Source organism: Rhinopithecus roxellana, chromosome 1, assembly GCF_007565055.1.
Source record: "Rhinopithecus roxellana isolate Shanxi Qingling chromosome 1, ASM756505v1, whole genome shotgun sequence".
Taxonomy (NCBI): domain Eukaryota; kingdom Metazoa; phylum Chordata; class Mammalia; order Primates; family Cercopithecidae; genus Rhinopithecus; species Rhinopithecus roxellana.
The window spans coordinates 55,363,230-55,386,164 of record NC_044549.1 but is presented as its reverse complement, the minus strand read 5'-3'; the positions used below and the strand labels follow the sequence as shown (position 1 = coordinate 55,386,164).

The 22,935-nt window shown below is 38.7% G+C and overlaps 1 protein-coding gene across 7 annotated transcripts in view; it reads left to right on the top strand.

Annotated features, from left to right (window-relative positions):
• The window catches only part of DOCK3 (dedicator of cytokinesis 3), a 666,839-nt gene that overhangs the window by 435,508 nt on the left and 208,396 nt on the right, over positions 1-22,935 (top strand). For all 7 annotated transcript variants that reach the window (XM_030934847.1, XM_030934917.1, XM_030934886.1 and 4 more), the window contains 2 exons: positions 14,838-14,898; positions 16,385-16,532. In XM_030934847.1, the coding sequence (XP_030790707.1) occupies positions 14,838-14,898; positions 16,385-16,532 (209 nt within the window). The remainder of the gene's footprint in view (positions 1-14,837; positions 14,899-16,384; positions 16,533-22,935) is intronic.

The window sequence follows — 22,935 nt, the reverse complement described above, 5'->3', positions numbered from 1 at the left end:
TGAAGAAAGTAATTGGTAGCTTGATGGGGATGGCATTGAATCTATAAATTACCTTGGGCAGTACGGCCATTTTCATGATATGGATTCTTCCTATCCATGAGCATGGAATATTCTTCCATTTGTTTGTGTCCTCTTTTATTTCACTGAGCAGTGGTTTGTAGTTCTCCTTGAAGAAGTCCTTCACATCCCTTGTAGGTTGGATTTCTAGGTAGTATTTTATTCTGTTTGTAGCAATTGTGAATGGGAGTTCACTCGTGATTTGGATCTCTGTTATTAGTGTATAGGAATGCTTGTGATTTTTGCACATTGATTTTGTATCCTGAGACTTTGCTGCAGTTGCTTGTCAGCTTAAGGAGATTTTGGGCTGAGACGATGGGGTTTTCTAAATATACAATGATGTCGTCTGCAAACAGACTATTTGACTTCTTCTTTTCCTAATAAAGAAATAAACTTTATTTCTTTCTCTTGCCTGATTGCCCTGGCCAGAACTTCCAATACTATGTTGAATAGGAGTGATGAGAGAGGGCATCCCTGTCTTGTGCCAGTTTTCAAAAGGAATGCTTCCAGTTTGGGCCCATTCAGTATGATAGTGGCTGTGGGTTTGTCATAAATAGCTCTTATTATTTTGAGATACATTCCATCAATACCTAGTTTATTGAGAATTTTTAGCATGAAGAGCTGTTGAATTTTGTTGAAGGCTTTTTCTGCATCTGTTGAGATAATCATGTGGTTTTTGTTGTTGGTTCTGTTTATGTGATGGATTACATTTATTGATTTGTATATACTGAACCAGCCTTGCATCCCAGGGATGAAGCCAACTTGATCGTGGTGGATAAGCTTTTTGATATGCTGCTGGATTCAGTTTGCCAGTATTTTAATGAGGATTTTTGCATCAATGTTTATCGGGGTATTGGTCTAAAAATCTGTTTTTTGTTGTTGTGTCTCTGCCAGGCTTTGATATCAGGATGATACTGGCCTTATAAAATGAATTAGGGAGGATTCCCTCTTCTTCTATTGATTGGAATAGTTTCAGAAGGAATGGTACCAGTTCCTCCTTGTACCTCTGGTAGAATTTAGCTGTGAACCCATCTGGTCCTAGACTTTTTTTGGTTGGTAGGCTATTAATTATTGCCTAATTTCAGAGCCTGTTACTGGTCTATTCAGAGATTCAACTTCTTCCTGGTTTAATCTTAGGAGGTTGCATGTGTCCAGAAATTAATCCATTTCTTCTAGATTTTCTAGTTTATTTGCGTAGAGGTGTTTATAGTATTCTCTGATGGTAGTTTGTATTTCTGTGGGGTCCCCTCTGTGGTGTTCTGTGGTGATATCCCCTCTATCATTTTTTATTGCATCTATTTGTTTCTTCTCTCTTTATTTGTCTTGCTAGTGATTTATCAATTTTGTTGATCTTTAAAAAAAAAAAAAACAGATCCTGGATTCATTGGTTTTTTGAAGGGTTTTTTTGTGTGTGTCTCTGTCTCCTTCAGTTCTGCCCTGATCTCAGTTATTTCTTGCCTTCTGCTAGCTTTTGAATGTGTTTGCTCTTGCTTCTCTAGTTCTTTTAATTGTGATAGGGTGTCAATTTTAGATCTTTCCTGGTTTCTCTTTTGGGCATTTAATGCTATAAATTTCCCTCTACATACTGCTTTAAATGTGTCCCAGAGGTTCTGGTACATTGGTCTTTGTTCTCATTGGTTTCAAAGAATATCTTTATTTCTGCCTTCATTTAGTTATTAACCCAGTAGTCATTCAGGAGCAGATTGTTCAGCTTCCATGTAGTTGTCTGGTTTTGAGTGAATTTCTTAATCTTGAGTTCTAATTTGACTGCACTGTGGTCTGACAGACAGTTTGTTGTGATTTCTGTTCTTTTACATTTGCTGAGGAGTGCTTTACTTCCATCTATGTGGTCAATTTTGGAATAAAAGTGATGTGGAGCTGAGAAGAATGTATATTCTGTTGATTTGGGGTGGAGAGTTCTGTAGATGTCTATTAGGTCCTCTTGGTGCAGAGCTGAGTTTAAGTCCTGGATATCCTTGTTAACTTTCTGTCTTGTTGATCTGTCTAATGTTGAGAGTAGAGTATTAAAGTCTCCCATTATTATTGTGTGGGAATCTCAGTCTCTTTGTAGGTCTCTAAGGACTTGCTTTATGAATCTGGGTGCTCCTGTGTTGGTCGCATATATATTTAGGATAGTTAGCTCTTCTTGTTGAGTTGATCCCTTTACCATTATGTAATGGCCTTCTTTGTCTCTTTCGATCTTTGTTGGTTTAAAGTCTGTTTCATCAGAGACTAGGATTGCAGCCCCTGGTTTGTTGGTTTGTTTGTTTGTTTGTTTTTTCTATTTGTTTGGTAGATCTTCCTCCATCCCTTTATTTTGAGCCTATGTGTGTCTCTGCACATGAGATGGGTCTCCTGAATACAGCCCAATGATGGGTCTTGACTGTTTATGCATTTTGCCAGTCTGTGTCTTTTAATTGGGGCATTTAGCCCATTTACATTTAAGGTTGATATTGTTATATGTGACCTGAGAGACCTGACTGTTAGGAGGAAAACTAACAAACAGAAAAGAATAGCATCAACATCGACAAAAAGGATATCCACACCAAAACCCCATCTGCAGGTCACCAGCATCAAAGACCAAAGATAGATAAAAACACCCCACTGTCAATATTAGACAGATCAACGAGACAGAAGGTTATAAGTAGATGTTTGATCCTGTCATTTTGATGTTAGCTGGTTATTTTGCCCGTTAGTTGATGCAGTTTCTTCCTAGCATCGATCATCTTTACAATTTGGCATGTTTTTGCAGTGGCTGGTACTGGTTGTTCCTTTCCATGTTTAGTGCTTCCTTCAGGAGCTCTTGTAAGGCAGGCCTGGTAGTGACAAAATCTCTCAGCACTTGCTTGTCTTGTGAAGGACTTTATTTCTCCTTCACCTATGAAGGTTAGTTTGGCTGAAAAGGAAATTCTGGATTGAAAATTCTTTTCTTTAAGAATGTTCAGGCCGGGCGCGGTGGCTCAAGCCTGTAATCCCAGCACTTTGGGAGGCCGAGACGGGCGGATCATGAGGTCAGGAGATTGAAACCATCCTGGCTAACACGGTGAAACCCCATCTCTACTGAAAATACAAAAAACTAGCCGGGCGAGGTGGTGGCGCCTGTAGTCCCAGCTACTCAGGAGGCTGAGGCAGGAGAATGGCGTGAACCCGGGAGGCGGAGCTTGCAGTGAGCTGAGATCTGGCCACTGCACTCCAGCCTGGGTGACAGAGCGAGACTCCGTCTCAAAAAAATAAAAAATAAAAATAAGAATGTTCAATATTGGCCCCCACTGTCTTCTGCCTGTAGAGTTTCTGCTAATAGATCCGATGTTAGTCCGATGGGCTTCCCTTGGTGGGTAACCCAATCTTTCTCTTTGGCTGCCCTTTACATTTTTTCCTTCATTTCAACCTTGGTGAATCTGACAATTATGTGTCTTGGGGTTGCTCTTCTTGAGGAGTATCTTTGTTGTATTCTCTGTATTTCCTGAATTTGAATGTTGGCCTGCCTCGCTAGGTTGGCGAAGTTCTCCTGGATAATATCCTGAAGAGTGTTTTCCAATTTGGTTCCATTCTCCCTGTCAGTTTCAGGTACACCAATCAAACATAGATTTGGTCTTTTCACATAGTCCAGTGTTTGTTGGAGGCTTTGTTTGTTTCTTTTTACTCTTTTTTTCTCTTAACTTCCCTTCTCACTTTATTTCATTAATTTGATAATCGGCTATTGAAGCTTGTGGATGTGTCATGTAGTTCTTGTGCCATGGTGTTCAGTTCCATCGGGTCATTTAAGGTCTTCTCTACACTGTTTATTCTAGTTAGCCATTCGTCAAATCTTTTTTCAAAGTTTTTAGCTTCTTTGCGATGGGTTTGAAGATCCTCCTTTAGCTCGGAGAATTTTGTTACTACCAACCTTCTGAAGCCTACTTCTGTCAGCTTGTCAGAGTCATTCTCCGTCCAGCTTTGTTCCGTTGCTGGCAAGGAGCTCCAGTCATTTGGAGGAGAAGAAGTACTCTGGTTTTTAGAATTTTCAGCTTTTCTGCTCTGGTTTCTCCCCATATTTGTGGTTTTATCTACATTTGGTCTTTGATGCTGGTGACCTACAGATGGGGTTTTGGTGTGGATGTCCTTTTTTGTTGATGTTGATGCTATTCCTTTCTGTTTGTTAGTTTTCCTTCTAACAGTCAGGTCCCTCAGCTGCAGGTCTGTTGGACTTTGCTGGAGGTCCACTCCAGACCCTGTTTGCCTGAATATCGCCAGCAGAGGCTGCAGAACAGCAAATATTGCTGCCTGAACCTTCCTCTGGAGGCTTCGTCCCAGAGGGGCACCCACCTGTATGAGGTATCCGTCCGCCCCTACTGGGAAGTATCTCCAGTTAGGCTACACTGGTGTTAGGGACCCACCTGAGGAGGCAGTCTGTCCATTCTCAGAGCTCAAATGCCATGCTGGGAGAACCACTGTTCTCTTCAGAGCTGTTAGATAGGGATGTTTAAGTCTGCAGAAGTTTCTTCCGCCTTTTGTTCAGCTATGCCCTGCCCCCAAGGGGGGGTCTACAGAGGCAGCAGGCCTTGCAGAGCTGTTGTGGTCTCTGCCCTGTTGGAGCTTTCCCAGCCACTTTGTTTACCTACTCAAGCCTCAGCAATGGCGGATGCACCTCCCCCTTCCAGGCTGCTGCCTGGCAGGTTGATCTTAGACTGCTGCGCTAGCAGTGAGCAAGGCTTGTGAGCATGGAACCCGCCGAGCCAGGTGCAGGATATAATCTCCTGGTGTGCCATTTGCTAAGACCATTGGAAAAGTGCAGTATTTGAACGTGAGTGTCCCAATTTTCCAGGTATGGTCTGTCACAGCTTCCCTTGACTAGGAAAGGGAAATCCCCCAACCCATTGCACTTCCCAGGTGAGGCGATGTTCCACCCTGCTTCGGCTTGCCCTCCTTGGGCTGCACCCCCTGTCCATCCAGTCCCAATGAGATGAACCAGGCACCTCAGTTGGAAATGCAGAAAGCATCGTCTTCTGCGTCAGTCACGCTGGGATCTGCAGACCTGAGCTGTTCCTATTCGCCTGTCTTGGAACAGAATACCCTTGTTTCTGTACTTTAGTTTTTTCTGAAAAGTCATACTGTTGTTCATGATCTCTACAACCATGGACCAATCAAGTTAGAAAAGTTTTGGAAACCTGCTGATTAGAAAATACAAAACCTCACAATCCCATCTTGCCTTGTGTGTTCTTCAAGTTTATTCTGATTTACTAATTTGTTTTTATCTTGTTAAAAAAACTATCCAGCAGTATTTATTTGAGTTAATTTATTTACTATAGAAGAAAACAAGACTGTGTCACAATTTTAAACCAGTTTTGATTATTGTGAATTCTTTGATCTGTTTCAGTGATCCTGAGATATATCAAAACCTATTGTGTTGGTTTCACAGTTTCACTGACCTTGCTGATGGTGTGTGATTGACAGGTGACAGATATTGTAATGCTTACATTGGGCCTCTTAAATGCAAATGGGATTTATCTGGAGATCTGATATGTGACTTTCTGTAAAAGATAGAGTTACATTTGTTCACCTCACTTTTTAGTTCATTTACTGTGACTTTATCTTTCAAAACATCAAATGATGTTATGCAGAATCAGATACCACTTTCACAGAGATAGCTTTTATTGATAATACTCCAGATGTATGGAAAGATTTATAAATCTAGCTAAGGTAAAATAATATTGTATCTATCTTTGAGCTTAGCAGTAAAGGCTTAGGAGATAATACAAGGAGAAAGAACAGGAAAAGCAGACCCATGATGGTGGTTAAGGGAGTTGAGATGTCTTAGTCTGGGAAGATCAGCACTCTGTCTTCAATTGGAAAAGAATGAAAGAAAGAATCTAAATTGTAGTAAATGGGATTTAAGTTAGTCTGTTGAGTGAGAGCTTCTGAAGTGAGAGTGCCTGAACACTGAGGTGGTTTTGTGGGACCTCCTTTCTGAAACAGAATTAGTAAGAGACACCCATCTTCTAGAATGTCTCAGTAACCTTAGGAGGTTTTTCTAAATTCTGATTCTCTGATATTACCTGGTAAAGCATCAAGAGAAATTGTTGATTCCTTGTTTCTTGGATTTGTGGGAACAGAGCTGCATGCATGTACTGTCCTTGAATTCTTGAATATGATGAGTACAGTCCTTGTCTTTTGAAAAATGAACTTAATTAAGGTGGTATTTAAATGTAATTACAATAAATCAAAATTTTCATTTAGCATTTTAATTATCCATATGAGCCCAGAGGCCAAAGCTATAGCTCCAACTTTATTGTACATAACACGCATGATGTGCTCTTGTTCTGCCACAATGGAAAGGTACAGGCTGCTAAATATACTATTAATACTTCCATAATTCTATATGCAGTGCAGCCCTGGATTTTTTTATTTTTTTGTTTTTGTTTTTTTGCAGTAAGGGTCTCACTCTGTGGCCCAGGCTTCAGTGCAGTGGCCTGATCATAGCTCACGTAGAAACCTTGAACCTTTGGGCTCTAAGCGATCCTCCTGCCTCAGTCTCCTGAGTAGCGGGGCTATAGGCGCACACCAAGCTTGGCTAATTTTTTTTTTTTTTTTTTTAAGAGATGGCATCTTGCTATTTTGCCCAGGCTGATCGTGAACTCCTGGCCTCAAACAACCCTTCCACCTTGGCCTCCCAAAGTGCTGGGATTACAGGTGTGACTCACCATACCCAGCCCAGCCCTAGATTTTTAAAAAAGGTCCCAAACATGATTTGAGGAATTTTTACAAAGCACACAAGATTTCTGAACAAGATTATCTTAGCCAGGATTTTTATGTTTTAGTTTACGCTATATGAGATTATATTGGTGGGACCTGTTTTCTCATTATCTGAGACTTGAGTTCCTCCTATGAACTAAAGGAGTTTCCTAGATTGACATATGTGCTGCAAAGTCTCAGAGTAAATGCAAGAAAATGTAGCCACAACTATGGTTGATGCTGACCTGTTAGCTTACCTTAGAATGGGGAAAAGGGAATCTTACAAACTGAGCAGATTACAAGGTTACTCAGCACACTTCAGAGCCACATTAAAGTCACATTATTTGGCACAGCCTTATTCTCTTTGAGGCCTTAGTTTTTCTAACTTGGTTAGATTTTAGGGTTTCCTACCAAGGAAGAATTTTATCCAAGGGGAATGTGTTTTATACTTATGTGGATGGCCAATATAATGAGGATTTTGCTGACTTTCATGCTAAACAGTGGCTCTATATACAAATGTGTGAAAGTATATCTATCTGTTTTTACTCATTCTTAGATATTCATGACCTCATACACACTACCTGAAAGGTGTCAGTAATTGTTACATAAACAAATGAATGTATGTTTATTTGCTGTCATATTCAAGTGACAAACTCAGAGAATGAATTTGTACAGTTATCCATGCATTAGTTGGCATTTTATTTTATATATTTGTTTATACTCTTCTACATTCCAAGATAGAATTTTAAGTAGTGATCTTTTTAGTTCAGAATTGAACTTGATTATTACTATAATAACATTATGTATTAAAATACCTTCTTTTCTGCAACTTACATACGAATAAGCTGGTTTTATTTTGTATTCATGAATCTCATTATCTCTATAGAAAAAGAGTATCCCCAGCACAGGTAAGTTAATTAACTTTTTAATGTTTCAAATGAGTGAGTCTAAGATGCTGGACCCTAAGTCACTGTCCTCAATTGTCTCTTCTACACATTGTTTAGTTGGGACCAGCTTCCTAGGTAAGTAGGATTAGAGAGTTTGGTCCAGTGAACAAATCTAATTCCTGCCATGTAATCAGGATTGAAATCCTGCTCACCAGATGAATGATAGATACATCACTCTTCTTCTCATCTTGCTTTTACAGGTCATGTCAGTAATTTAACATAGATAACCACCCTTGGTGCTTAGTCTTGAAGAATATGTGTTTAACAAACCCTGTGGTAACTGTGTTTAGCCATGCACTTATGTTTAATAAGATAGCTTTTAGGCCGGGCGTGGTGGCTCAAGCCTGTAATCCCAGCACTTTGGGAGGCTGAGACGGGCGGATCGCGAGGTCAGGAGATTGAGACCATCCTGGCTAACACTGTGAAACCCCGTCTCTACTAAAAAATACAAAAAACTAGCCGGGCGAGGTGGCGGGCACCTGTAGTCCCAGCTACTCGGGAGGCTGAGGCAGGAGAATGGCGTGCACCCGGGAGGCAGAGCTTTCAGTGAGCTGAGATCCGGCCACTGCACTCCAGCCTGGGCGACAGAGTGAGACTCCGTCTCAAAAAAAAAAAAAAAAAAAAAAAGATAGCTTTTATATTGAAATTCTGTGGAACTCACAAATAATTATTTTGCTTAAAATATTTTCTTGCATTAATTATTGTCTTATTTCTATTGATGTCAAATAAATACCACTGAAAGTTCTGGATGCTGTGCACATGATGTTAGAAAGAGCCCCTACTCAACCACTTGGAAAATACCATAAATTATACTTAAGGCTTCTTTTATTCACTCAGCAGAGCCAAGAGAAACGTTTAGTATTTTTGTGTACAACCCATCAGATTATTTTCCCTTATTTGGACATCTTTGGAAACTGGCTTGAATTCCATAGGTACATTGGAGTCAGTGATTACATGAGTCATTTGATAGTTTGGATGTACATAATCCAGGCTGTGTAGGAGAAACCATTTCACTTTGAAATGTGTCGAACATTTCTATATCCTTTAGTAATCAACATCTTTCCATCCAAAAAGTATATAAAAATGGTAACCTGGTTTTCAATTTTCACTTGTTTAGTACCACCTTAATAAGTGTCAAAATATAGCATTATTTTAATAATATTATTTTAAATTCCATTTTTAATTAAAATAATTCGTGTAATGGGCCCTGAAACATCCTTTTTCAATATCAAACACAACTTTCATGTAAAAACATATCTTTATGATTCCAGGTATCAATTTATGTTTAATTATTTTGTAACTTGTTTCATTGTAAACATACTTTATTATTTTAAGAACTTGGCAAAATATTGTAACCATCTAAAAGCTTCAATTTCACCACTACGTATTACTTTTTTTTTTTTTTGAGATGGAGTCTCTCTGTTGCTGGAGTACAGTGGCACATTCTCAGTTCACTGCAGCCTCCACCTCCCAGGTTCAAGCCATTCTCCTGCTTCAGCCTCTCGAGTAGCTGGGATTACAAGTGCGTGCCACCACACCCGGCTAATTTTTGTATTTTTAGTAGAGGTGGGGTTTCACCATGTTGGCCAGGCTGTCTCGAACTCCTGACCTCAAGTGATCCTCCCACCTTGACTTCCCAAAGTGCTGGGATTACAGACATAAGCCGCTACGCCTGGCCCACATACTACTTCTTAATGTCTCCTTTTCTTTCATATGTTCAGGGCCATTTAATAGGGCAAGGCTGAGACTAGGCAAAGCAAACAAAAGCACAGCATCTTGAGAGTGAGTACTTTCTTAAATTTTGCACCTTAGGTGCCTTGCTTGCCTCACCCTAGTGCTAACCCTGCAACAGGGTTTACAAACTAAGAAACATGGAGACTATGAATCTCTTAAGCTCTTTCCAAATCATGACTGCCATTTTATTGTACCTTTTTTTTTTTTTGCAATCTACCCATCTGACAAAGGGTTAATACCCAGAATCTACAAAGAACTCAAACAAATTTACAAGAAAAAAACAAACAACCCCATCAAAAAGTGGGCAAAGGATATGAACAGACACTTCTTAAAAGAAGACATTTATGCCTGAAGAGAGACAGGCATCTGGGATCAATCAAAAGATGAAAAAGGAAAAGGAAGTGAAACTAAGGGAGCCTTTCCTAGAAGCAAAAGGGAGATCACAGAAACCTGTCACATTGAGGACAAAGGTTATTCCATCAAATACCATTAACTCACAATAATGACTGAGAGAGCAGCAAGTTGATGGCCTGGTGAAAAATCTGAAACAGAATCTATATTAAATGAATTTTTGTTATTTCAAGTATAATACATTTAAAAAGCATAATGCATACTTATCAACAAACATTTCAACATATGTTCTAAACACAAATAGAATGATTATCAGACTGGGCATGGTAACTAACACCTGTAATCTCAACACTTTGGGAGGCCGAGGCAGGAAGATTGCTTGAGCCTAGAAGTTTGAGACCACTTCTGACAACATAGCAAGACCCCATCTTTACAAATAATTTTAAAAATACCTGGGCATGATGGTGCACACCTGTAGTACCAGTTACTTGGGAGGCTGAGGTGGGACAATCACTTGACCCAGAGGACAAGGCTGCAGTGAGCCATGATCACACCACTGTACTCCATCCTGGTGACAGAGCAAGACCTTAGTTTTTTTTTTTTGTTTTCTTCTAAAACTTTTATTCTTTTTTAAAAAAATTATTATACTTTAAGTTCTAGGGTACATGTGCACAATGTGCAGGTTTGTTACATATGTATACATGTGTCATGTTGGTGTGCTGCACCCATTAACTCGTCATTTACATTAGTTGTATCTCCTAATGCTATCCCTCCCCCTTTCCCCTACCCCACGACAGGCCCCGGTGTGTGATGTTCCCCACCCTGTGTCCAAGTGTTCTCATCGTTCAGTTCCCACCTACGAGTGAGAACATGCGGTGTTCGGTTTTTTGTCCTTGTGATAGTTTGCTCAGAACGATGGTTTCCAGCTTCATCCATGTCCCTACGAAGGACATGAACTCATCCTTTTTTATGGCTGCATAGTATTCCATGGTGTATATGTGCCACATTTTCTTAATCCAGTCTATCATTGATGGACATTTGGGTTGGTTCTAAGTCTTTGCTATTGTGAATAGTGCCACAGTAAACACACGTGTGCATGTGTGTTTACAGTAGCATGATTTATAATCTTTTGGGTATATACCCAGTAATGGGATGGCTGGGTCAAATGGTATTTCTAGTTCTAGATTCCTGAGGAATTGCCACAGTGTCTTCTTCCACAATGGTTGAACTAGTTTACAGTCCCACCAACCGTGTAAAAGCATTCCTATGTCTCCACATCGTCTCCAGCACCTGTTGTTTCCTGACTTTTTAATGATCGCCATTCTAACTGGTGTGAGGGTATCTCATTGTGGTTTCGATTTGCATTTCTCTGATGGCCAGTGATGATAAGCATTTTTTCATGTGTCTGTTGGCTGCATAAATGTCTTCTTTTAAGAAGTGTCTGTTCATATCCTTTGCCCACTTTTTGATGGGGTTGTTTGTTTTTTTCTTGTAAATTTGTTTGAGTTCTTTGTAGATTCTGGGTATTAACCCTTTGTCAGATGGGTAGATTGCAAAAATTTTCTCCCATTCTGTAGGTTACCTGTTCACTCTGATGGTAGTTTCTTTTGCTGTGCAGAAGCTCTTTAGTTGAATTAGATCCCATTTGTCAATTTTGGCTTTTGTTGCCATTGCTTTTGGTATTTTAGTCATGAAGTCCTTGCCCATGCCTATGTCCTGAATGGTATTGTGTAGGTTTTCTTCTAGGGTTTTTATGGTCCTAGGTCTAACATTTAAGTCTTTAATCCATCTTGAAATAATTTTTCTATAAGGTGTAAGGAACGGATCCAGTTTCAGCTTTCTACATATGGCTAGCCAGTTTTCCCAGTACCATTTGTTAAATAGGGAATCCTTTCCCCATTGCATGTTTTGGTCAGGTTTGTCAAAGATCACATAGTTGTAGATGTGTGATATTATTTCTGAGGGCTCTGTTCTGCTCCATTGGTCTATCTCTCTGTTTTGGTACCAGTACTATGCTGTTTTGGTTACTGTAGCCTTGTAGTATAGTTTGGAGTCAGGTAGCATGATGCCTCCAGCTTTATTCTTTTTGCTTAGGATTTTCTTGGCAATGTGGGCTCTTTTTTGGTTTCATATGAACTTTAAAGTAGTTTTTTTCCAATTCTGTGAAGAAAGTAATTGATAGCTTGATGGGGATAGCGTTGAATCTATAAATTACCTTGGGCAGTATGGCCATTTTCACAATATTGATTCTTCCTATCCATGAGCGTGGAATGTTCTTCCATTTGTTTGTATCCTCTTTTATTTCAATGAGCAGTGGTTTGTAGTTCTCCTTGAAAATGTCCTTCATATCCCTTGTAAGTTGGATTCCTAGCTATTTTATTCTCTTTGAAGCAGTTGTGAATGGGAGTTGACTCATGATTTGGCTCTCTGTTTGTCTGTTATTGGTGTATAAGAATGCTTGTGATTTTTGCACATTGTTTTTGTATCCTGAGACTTTGCTGGAGTTGCTTGTCAGCTTAAGGAGATTTGGGGCTGAGATGATGGGGTTTTCTAGATATACAATCATGTCATCTGCAAACAGGGACAATTTGACTTCCTCTTTTCCTAATTGAATACACTTTATTTCTTTCTCTTGCCTGATTGCCCTGGCCAGAACTTCCAGCACTATGTTGAATAGGAGTGGTGAGAGAGGGCATCCCTGTCTTGTGCCAGTTTTCAAAGGGAATTTTTCCAGTTTTGGCCCATTCAGTATGATATTGGCTGTGGGTTTGTCATAAGTAGCTCTTATTATTTTGAGATACCTCCCATCAATACCTAATCTATTGAGAGTTTTTAGCATGAAGGGCTGTTGAATTTTGTCAAAGGCCTTTTCTGCATCTATTGAGATAATCATGTGGTTTTCATCTTTGATTCTGTTTATATGCTGGATTACATTTATTGATTTGCGTATATTGAACCAGCCTTGCATCCCAGGGATGAAGCCCACTTGATCATGGTGGAGAAGCTTTTTGATGTGCTGCTGGATTTGGTTTGCCAGTATTTTATTGAGGATTTTTGCATCGATGTTCATCAGGGATATTGGTCTAACCTTCTCCTTTTTGTTGTGTCTCTGCCAGGCTTTGGTATAAGGATGATGCTGGCCTCATAAAATGAGTTAGGGAGGATTCCCTCTTTTTCTGTTAATTGGAATAGTTTCAGAAGGAATGGTACCAGCTCCTCCTTGTACCTCTGGTAGAATTCAGCTGTGAATCCGTCTGGTCCTGGACTTTTTTTGATTGGTAGGCTATTAATTATTGCCTCAATTTCAGAACCTGTTACTGGTCTATTCAGAGATTCAACTTCTTCCTGGTTTAGTCTTGGCAGTGTATATGTGTCCAGGAATTTATCCATTTCTTCTAGATTTTCTAGTTTATTTGCGTAGAGGTGTTTATAGTATTCTCTGATGGTAGTTTGTATTTCTGTGGGATCAGTGGTGATACCCCCTTTATCATTTTTTATTGCGTCTATTTGATTCTTCTCTCTTTTCTTCTTTATTAGTCTTGCTAGCGGTCTATCAATTTTGTTGATCTTTTCAGAAAACCAGCTCCTGGATTCATTGATTTTTTGAAGGGTTTCTTTGTGTCTCTATCTCCCTCAGTTCTGCTCTGATCTTAGTTATTTCTTGCCTTCTGCTAGCTTTTGAATGTGTTTGCTCTTGCTTCTCCAGTTCTTTTAATTGTGATGTTAGAATGTCAGTTTTAGATCTTTCCAGCTTTCTCTTGTGGGCATTTAGTGCTATAAATTTCCCTCTACACACTGCTTTAAATGTGTCCCAGAGATTCTGGTATGTTGTATCTTTGTTCTCATTGATTTCAAAGAACATCTTTATTTCTGCCTTCATTTCGTTATTTACCCTGTAGTCATTCAGGAGCAGGTTGTTCAGCTTCCATGTAGTTGAGTGGTTTTGAGTGAGTTTCTTAATCCTGAGTTCTAGTTTGATTGCACTATGGTCTGAGAGACAGTTTGTTGTAATTACTGTTCTTTTACATTTGCTGAGGAGTGCTTTACTTCCAACTTTGTGGTCAATTTTGGTATAAGTGTGATGTGGTGCTGGGAAGAATGTATTTTCTATTGATTTGGGGTCGAGAGTTCTGTAGATGTCTATTGGGTCCCCTTGGTGCAGAGCTGAGTTCAATTCCTGGATATTCTTGTTAACTTTCTGTCTCGTTGATCTGTCTAATGTTGACAGTGGGGTGCTAACATCTCCCATTATTATTGTGTGGGAGTCTAAGTATCTTTGTACAAGACCTTGTTTTTTAATGAAAAGGAAGAAAGAAAGAAAAAGGAATGATTTTCATAACTCTTTGGTTTGGAAATTAGTTTTGATTCTAGATTGTATCTGTTTACTTAAAGGAAACCCTTAATTTTTTTCAATAAGATTATTTTCAACTATAATTTAGTACAAATGATAAATATCAGAATTTAGAAATGGAAATCAAATTATTGAGGTTTCACTGATAACAAATTAATCTCTTTTAAGTGGGACATACTTTGTGTGTAATAATCATCTGTGGACAGAGGAATCAATGTAAAATTAGTGGAGAACATCATCTGTGGACAGAGGAATCAATGTAAAATTAGTGGAGAACAAACTTACAGAATTTTAGTTATTGAAGAGCTTTTTGGTGGTTTCTCATTTTTTTCTGTACTGAACATTTATTCCTTCTGTTACGGAATGTTTTTATATGATGTTAGAGTAAACATGGAATATGCAATATCATGAAGATTTCTAATGTGAGAACTTTTATAGACTTTTTATTTGTTAAGTGGTTTAAATGAGAGCTGGAAAAATGTTGTCAATAAAGTAAACTTCCAAAGGCCTGTAAGATATCCAGACTTTTACTCCAGGCCTCTTATAAACTATTAAAGTGCTATGTGCTGTAATTTCCCTTCCCCTACCTATAACATACAGTAAAAGCAAATGACTAGAGATTCAAAATGAATTTTTAATTATTTTCTGTGTGTTCCTTGCCTGAGTTTACTTATTTTTTCTCTTAGGATCTGAGCAGCAAAGATATGAAGAGAGATTTGTATATCGTTGCCCATGTGATCCGAATAGGTACTGTTCTCCTTACCCATTCACATGACTAAGACTGGCCCAACTTGGAACAAGTATGTCTTGTGCATGAGCTTTGTTTTCTCCCTAGATCTTACCTGTCATTTCAGATCTCAGGATTAGAGTCCAGCTTGTATTGAAGCTATACCTAAGCTCAACTGCTGTGGTAGCTTGGTTTGATATAAATGGATTTGGGGGAATGGGTTTTGTTTGTGGTTTTTAATCACTTAAAACCTTCTGCTCCCTATCTGTTTTTAGACCCAAAGTTTTTATTTAAAATGGTCTGCTTATAGACATTATTTCTTTTCTTTTTTTTTTTTTTTTTTTTTTTTTGAGACGGAGTCTCGCTCTGTCACCCGGGCTGGAGTGCAGTGGCCGGATCTCAGCTCACTGCAAGCTCCGCCTCCCCGGGTTTACGCCATTCTCCTGCCTCAGCCTCCCGAGTAGCTGGGACCACAGGCGCCCGCCACCTCGCCCGGCTCGTTTTTTGTATTTTTTAGTAGAGACGGGGTTAGACATTATTTCTAACACAGTGCCCTGCCTCTGTACCTACCCTTTCCCTCAGAGATCTTACAGCAGTTTTCTGGAGGTGCCAACTTCACACCAAATGCCATTCAGCACCTATTGGTTGTGTTTTAAATTATGTATCTGTGGTTCTCTCCACAAAATTAGAGTTATTGTCATCACTCCCAACGATGGATGGTATTTCACTTCTACCCCACCCAAGATGAAAAAGTGATTTTTACTACTGTTCTGTTGTTAGTTTGCTCAGACTTATTTCAAGTTTATGATATAACTTCTGGGGCTCTGGTGAACCAAGTCCTCCTTCATAGGTTTGAGTTCTGGCCTGTCATGTACATTTTTATCAAAGAATATTTTTTAATCCCTTGCCAGCAAAACAGTTATTTTGCTGTACTTAAAGTATTTGTTAAGGTTCCAGCATTTGCAACTTTTCTTGCTGCTGTAGGCACAGCTTTGGTAAGCTGGAAAAGTAAATACTCACCCACTTTTTAAGACTACTCTCAATCCCACAATTGTTCAGGATGATGTTGGACAGCGGAATTTGGTTGAAAGAACACGGTATCCTCCTTGTCTGTACATATGTAGCTTATACCTGGCAGCTAAAATACTAAACTTTGTATCTATAACGTACCTGAGAAGTGTAAATCTATTATTAGCACATTGGTTTTTCTAAGAAATTCATAAAATCACTTTTTTTCTTACGTGATTAATAAGTGAACTGTTGATACTGGTTTAGAGTTAGATAAGAATGATTGATTGAATGTAGTACAGGGAAGAGCTTTGGCCAGAGGCCTCTTTGGTGTCTTGCACATAAATATTCTTGGATGACTCCCTTCAGCCCTGTAGTCTTCCAACTTAGAGGATTTCGTAGGTGCCTGTAGCTCAGGCATCCTTGAATGACAATTAGGCAATACTGGAGAGGAGCATGCTTTTTTCAATCTGACTGGTGTTTTCTGCTGTGCCCAAGGCCGGATGCTCCTGAACGACTCAAAGAAAGGTCCTCCTCACCTGCACTACAGGCGACCATATGGCTGTGCGGTCCTAAGCATCTTGGATGTCCTACAGTCACTCACAGAAGTAAAGGAAGAAAAGGATTTTGTTCTTAAGGTTTACACGTGAGTAATGGACATCAGGAATATTAATGATTTGTAGCATAAGACATCCCACCACTGTCCTTGAGAGCAGCAGTGCTCAAACCTTGAGGACACGGGCCACACAGTGGCTCACATCTGTATTCCCAACACTTTGGGAGGCTGAGGTGGGGGGATCACAAGGTCAGGAGATCAAGACCACTCTGGCTAACATGGTGAAACCTCGTCTCTACTAAAAATGCAAAAAATTAGCTGGGCATGGTGGCACGTGCCTGTAGTCCCAGCTACTCAGGAGGCTGAGGCAGGAGAATCGCTTGAACCCGGGAGGCAGAGGTTGCAGTGAGCTGAGATTGCACCACTGCACTCAAGCCTGGGTGACAGACTGAGACTCTGCTTCAGAGAAGAAGAAGAAAAAAAAAAAAGAAAAAAAACACCTTGTGGACATAGAATCACCAGGATGTAGGAAAGGGAGCTTTTTGAAAATGCAGGAGATTGATCTAAGATTTGGGGTGGGGCCCAGGCAGCGTTATTTTTAATAAGCTTCCCAGGTAATTCTGAAACAGCTTCGTTTGGGACCTTCTGTCCTAAAGCGACAGTGTAGTACACATTTTCTTTTTTCTCCAGAATTAACCAATCTTACATATTTGCCGAAAAGCTAACAACATACTTCTCATGTGCCTTGGCTATGAGAGTCTTGTGTGTCTAATGCTTGCCCACCAGTTATTATAACTGAGCTGGCTAATGATCAAGATTGTTTAAAAGAATGATCATGAGTCAAGTTTCTCTATCTTTGAAAGATAGCTAGTTTTTCTGAGGAGCCAAGATACTATTCTTCACTTGCGCCACTGGAGATCGATAAGTCACATCCAGCCAGGCATGGCATTATTTTTAGTGATCTTCAACCAAGGGATATTGTCTTAGATAAGCAGTCCATCTCCTTCTAACTTGTGAAACAATAGGAAAAACACAATAATGAAAAGAAGTGCAGAATTCAGTCATATACTTCTTCTTTGCTCATATAGAGTTAGACACAAATTGTAGTGCTAAAAAATCACTGGTGAGTTTATTAAGTTTTTAAAGCAAGTATATTTAAAACTATGAGAATTTTTAAAAACTCATCTTTCAGTTTAAACCCAGTATTGTTTGTCCAAATTAAATCAAATACTGCTAATCACCATGTTAATGTATCTTCACCATAATACTGTATAGAGATTTTTCTGTATTATCTGTTGTTGTTTCTGACTTGGGCATGAAATAAGCTTAATTCACAATATTCGTTAAGCCACATTTGATTAATTTCAAAATAAAATCCCAATCTCCTCATTACCTATTTTCCCTTCAGCTTTGTTCTATTCAGAGTTGTATACTTTATGGGATGAGGAATCTTCCTTTGGAATCATAACTTACAAAGAAGATTTTGGCTGGTTTTCTCCTCCTTCCATGCATCAGTCACAGGCTTTCTCCATTTACCAAATCCTCACATTGATGGGTGGTGGAACCTGCTGGTTTATATGCCTTCCTCCCTTTGAAAAGGACTAAACGGAAATCCAAAATCATCATTATCATCTTACTCCACTGTATTCCTTCTAAGGGCAACGGATTTATAGAGAGCACTCCAGAATTGTTATCTCTTTGCATGTATTATCCCTTCCTCATTTCGGTGCAAATTTTCATTACAGATAGGAGCTTGCACAGCATTCCTCCTGAAATCATGCTGTCAGGCTTAATTGGCCTAATTGCTTCTAAAGCAACAGCTTTCTGCGAGAAACAGGATTCATGTATATATTTTTCTTAGCTCCTTCTTATGGATGGGCTGTGTCTAATATACTAGCTCTAAAAAGCTGAAGAAAAATATGTTTATAGAGAAGATTTTTTTTCAAATTTTCTTTTGAAGGATTAATAGAGTAAAAATGTTCAATAATTTTTCCACTTGAAAATGTTAACAGACTTTCAAACGGACTATCAAATGCATGTTTGTGAAATTGATTTTGTGTGCAGTATAGAATTATTCTAGGATTAGTCATTTTAATCCACATCAGCACAGTGAATCTATCCCCCAGGAGAAGCAATATTTTCCAGTAAGTTTCAGGCAACATTTTTGTTGGTTAGATTGAATTGGAAGCTTAAAGAGTTTACTAATTGCAGTTGATAGTGCTTTAGCCTTTGCTAGGACAGGACTTTACAAAGATGAAAACCTCTTATACAGTTTTAATGAATGAGTTGGCAAGTATCTGATTAGTTGTTCACGTTCTCATCATTTCTTTCATTGTTCATAGTGAACAGAGAAGATAGAAACTCCTGTCTGTCTCTGCCAAGGCCACTACTCTGCTATATAATGTTGTTTTCACATGTGTATGGGAAGGTACCACATCCTTTTAAGAAAATTGCAATAAGAAGCTGAGGCATGAAAACTAGGTCACTTCCTAATAAGTCAAAAGCCTTAAAACTCACAAATAAATAACCATATGTACATTTCAGTCTGATACAGATACCATATTTTTCTTGACCAGAAGGACAAGGGGTCACAAGCAGGCACAGGGCATGCTGTACTTAGAACCCAAAAACCAGGAGCTAAAGCCCACATTGGAGGAGGTGGGTGTCCATAAATAATGCATGTAACCAAATACAAGATGGCTTTGAATATGCGATGATTGCTGTCCAATTTTACAATGAAAAATGTCCAAATAAACGTATTTAGGCCAACCTTAATGAAACAGATAAATACATATTTTGAACATTAAATTTTTATTTTGGGTTACAATATATTTTATATTTTAAAATATGTATTACAATTTATGTAATACACATATAAAATCACATATTATGTAAAATTGAGGTGTATTGCTTATTCTTGACTCTCAAATTTTATGAAAAAATTTATTTAAATTATTCATATGCAGCCATGTGATCAGGTCTTTGTCTTCACTTAAGCCACTTTCTGAATTATCTGACACAGTTTTCTGAGGCACATTATTTTTACTCCCATCAGATTGGCTTTGATGCATCATTCTTTGACACTTTCATGATGCTTTCACACTGGAAATTCATCTTGAGGCACAAGATGATACCGCCACTTACTCTGCTACTTTTATGGTGATTTTTACAATCGCATTTAACACTTCAGTTTGGTGATCATATCCCAACCATAATTACTAAATCTATGTAGCTTTGCTCTTTTTTAAAAAAAAAAAAAAGTCAACCAATTCTGCCAGATAACCTTCATAAGCATCTAAAAACTCCCATTGATTGAGGTAATTTCAGGATAGCATAACTTACCCAAATAGTACTGCGATGTTCAAAATAAAGAGATTCAGGCCGGGCATGGTGGCTCACGCCTATAATCCCAGCATTTTGGGAGGCTGAGGCAGGTGGATCACAAGGTCAGGAGATCGAGACCATCATGGCTAACACTGTGAAACCCCGTCTCTACTAAAAACACAAAAAATTAGCCGGGCGTGGTGGCGGGCACCTGTAGTCCCAGCTACTCAGGAGGCTGAGGCAGAAGAATGGCGTGAACCCAGGAGACAGAACTTGCAGTGAACTGAGATGGCGGCACTGCACTCCAGCCTGGGCGATAGAGCAAGACTCCATCTCAAAAAAAAAAAAGAGAGATTCAGAGAATGCCCCATACCATGAAAGGCTTTATGAGACTGGAAACATCAAGTGGCATTCACCTACTGTGTACCCACAACAATTAAAAATGTGAAGAAATAAACTTCTTTTAATTAAAGCAATATGAGGTGGCAACCTCTTCTGTGAGTGATGACTGGAAGGGAACTGCTCCTCATATTTGGGATAGACACTAGGCCTATTCAGGCATTTTTTGAGAATACTGTCTTTGGGTTCTTTGCTTCGTAATCACCTTACCCACGTAACTGTCTTAAGAGTACTTGTTTAGGAGCCTTTTTTTTTCTTTTTTGATGCGGAGTCTCGCGCTGTCGCCAAGGCTGGAGTGCAGAGTGCAGTGGCGCGATCTCGCCTCACTGCAGCCTCCACTTCGTGGGTTCAAGCCATTCTCCTCCCTCAGCCTCCCGAGTAGCTAGCTGGAACCACAGGCACTCACCGCCACGCCCGGCTAATTTTTGTATTTTTAGTAGAGATGGGGTTTCACCGTGTTGGCCAGGATGGTCTTGATCTCCTGACCTCATACTCAGCCTCCCAAAGTGCTGGAATTATAGGCGTGAGTCATCATGCCCAGCCTATATATATTCTTTATTATTCATCTGTTGATGGTTGCTTGTTTCCATACCATGGCTAGTGTATATAATACTGCAGTAAACCTGGGAGTGCAGATATCTCTTCAAGATACTGATTTCTTTTTCTTTGGGATATACCAGAAGTGTGATTGCTGAATCAAATAGTTGTTCTATTTTTAATTTTTTGAGGAACTGCCATACCGTAATGGCTATACCAATTTACATTTCCATCAACAGTGTTCAAGAGTTCCCTTGTCTTCACACTCTTGTCATCACTCTCTCTTGTTTTGTGATTACAACCATCCTAAGAGATGTTAGGTGATATCTCATTTTCTTTTTGATTTGCATTTTCCTGATGGTTAGTGATATTGAGTACCTTTTCATATGCCTGTTGGCCATTTTTGTGTCTTCTTTGGGAAAATGTCTTTCAGGCCTTTTTGCCTGTTTTGTAATTGAGTTATTTGTTTTTATGGAATTCAGTTATATGAGTTCTTTATATAGTTTTAGATATTAATCCCCTATCAGTTACATGGTTTGCAAATATTTCTTCTCATTCCATAGATTGCCTTTTCGTTTTGTTGATTGTTTCCTTTGCTGTGAAGAAGGTTTTTAGTTTGATATAGTTCCATTCATTTATTTTGGCTTGCCTGTGTATTTCATGTCATATCTCAGAAAATCACTGCTAAGACCCAATGTCAAGGAGCTTTTATTTCTGTTTTCTCCTAGGAGTTTTACACTTTCAGGTCTTATATTTAAGTATTTAATGTCTTTCGAGTTAGTTTTTGTGTTTTATGTCAGATAAGGTCCAATTTCATCCTTTTATATGTGGATGTCCAGTTTTCCCAGCACCACTTATTGAAAACTGTCCTTTCCCCATTGTGTATTCTTGGTGCCCTTGTTAAAGACTGTTCACTGAGTTTATTTCCAGGAGCTGTATTCTGTTCCACTGGTTTGTGTGCCTGTTTTTATGCCATTACCATATTATTTTGATTACTGTAACTTTACAACATTATTTGAAATCAGGAAGTGTGATGCCCCTAGCTTTGTCCTTATTTCACAAGATTGCTTTGGCTATTCAGAGACTTCTGTGGTTCCATACAAATTTCAGGATTGTTCCTTTCTATTCCTGTGAAAAATGTCATTGGAATATTCATACAGGCTGCCTTGAATCAGTAGATCACTTTGGGTAGTATATGGACATTTAAAAAATATTAATTCTTCCAATCTATGAACACTGGATATTTTTTCATTTATTTGTGTCTTCTTCAATTTCTTTCATCAGTGTTTTATAGTTTTCAGTAAATAGATCATTCACTTTCTTGGTTAAATTATTCCTAAATCATAAATGACATTGTTTTCTTAACTTTTTTTGAGAGCTTGTCATTAGTATATAGAAATATTGCCTATTTTTTATGTTGATTTTGTCTCCTGCTACTTTACCAAATTTGTTTATTCTAACGGTTTTTTGATTGAGTCTTTAGGCTTTTTATATGTATATAAGGTCATGTCATCTGCAAACAGAGGCAGTTTAACTTCTTCACTTCCAGTCTGGATGTGTCTTATTTTTTCTTGCCTGGTTGCTCTGGCTAGAACTTCTAGTACTGTGTTGAACAAAAGTGATGAGAGTGGACATCTTTGTCATGTTTCTGATCCTAGAAAAAAGGTTTTTAGCTTTTCACTATTGAATATGATATTAGCTGTGGGCTCATTGTAAATGGCCTTTATTATATACATTTCTTATATATCTAATTTATTGAGAGTTTTCATCATGAAAGGATGTTAAATTTTGTCAAACACTTTTTCTACATCTGTTGGAATGGTCACTCAGTGCTATTCCTATCAAACTACTAGTGACATTCTTCATAGAACTAGAAAAAACTATTTTAAAATTCACATGGAACCAATAAAGAGCCCAAATGGCTAAGGCAATCCTAATCAAAAAGAACAAAGCTGGAGGTGTCATGCTACCTGGCTTCAAACTATATTACAGGGCTACAGTAACCAAAACAGCATGGTACTGGTACAAAAACAGACACATAGACAAATAGAACAGCATACAGAGCCCAGAAATAAGACAGCATGCCTACAACAATCTGATCTTCAACAAAGCTGACGAAAACAAGCAATGGGGAAAGGACTCCCTATTCAGTAAATGGCATGGGAATGACTTTTTAGCAATAAGCATAAGATTGAAATTGGACCTCTTCCTTACACCATATACAAAAATCAAC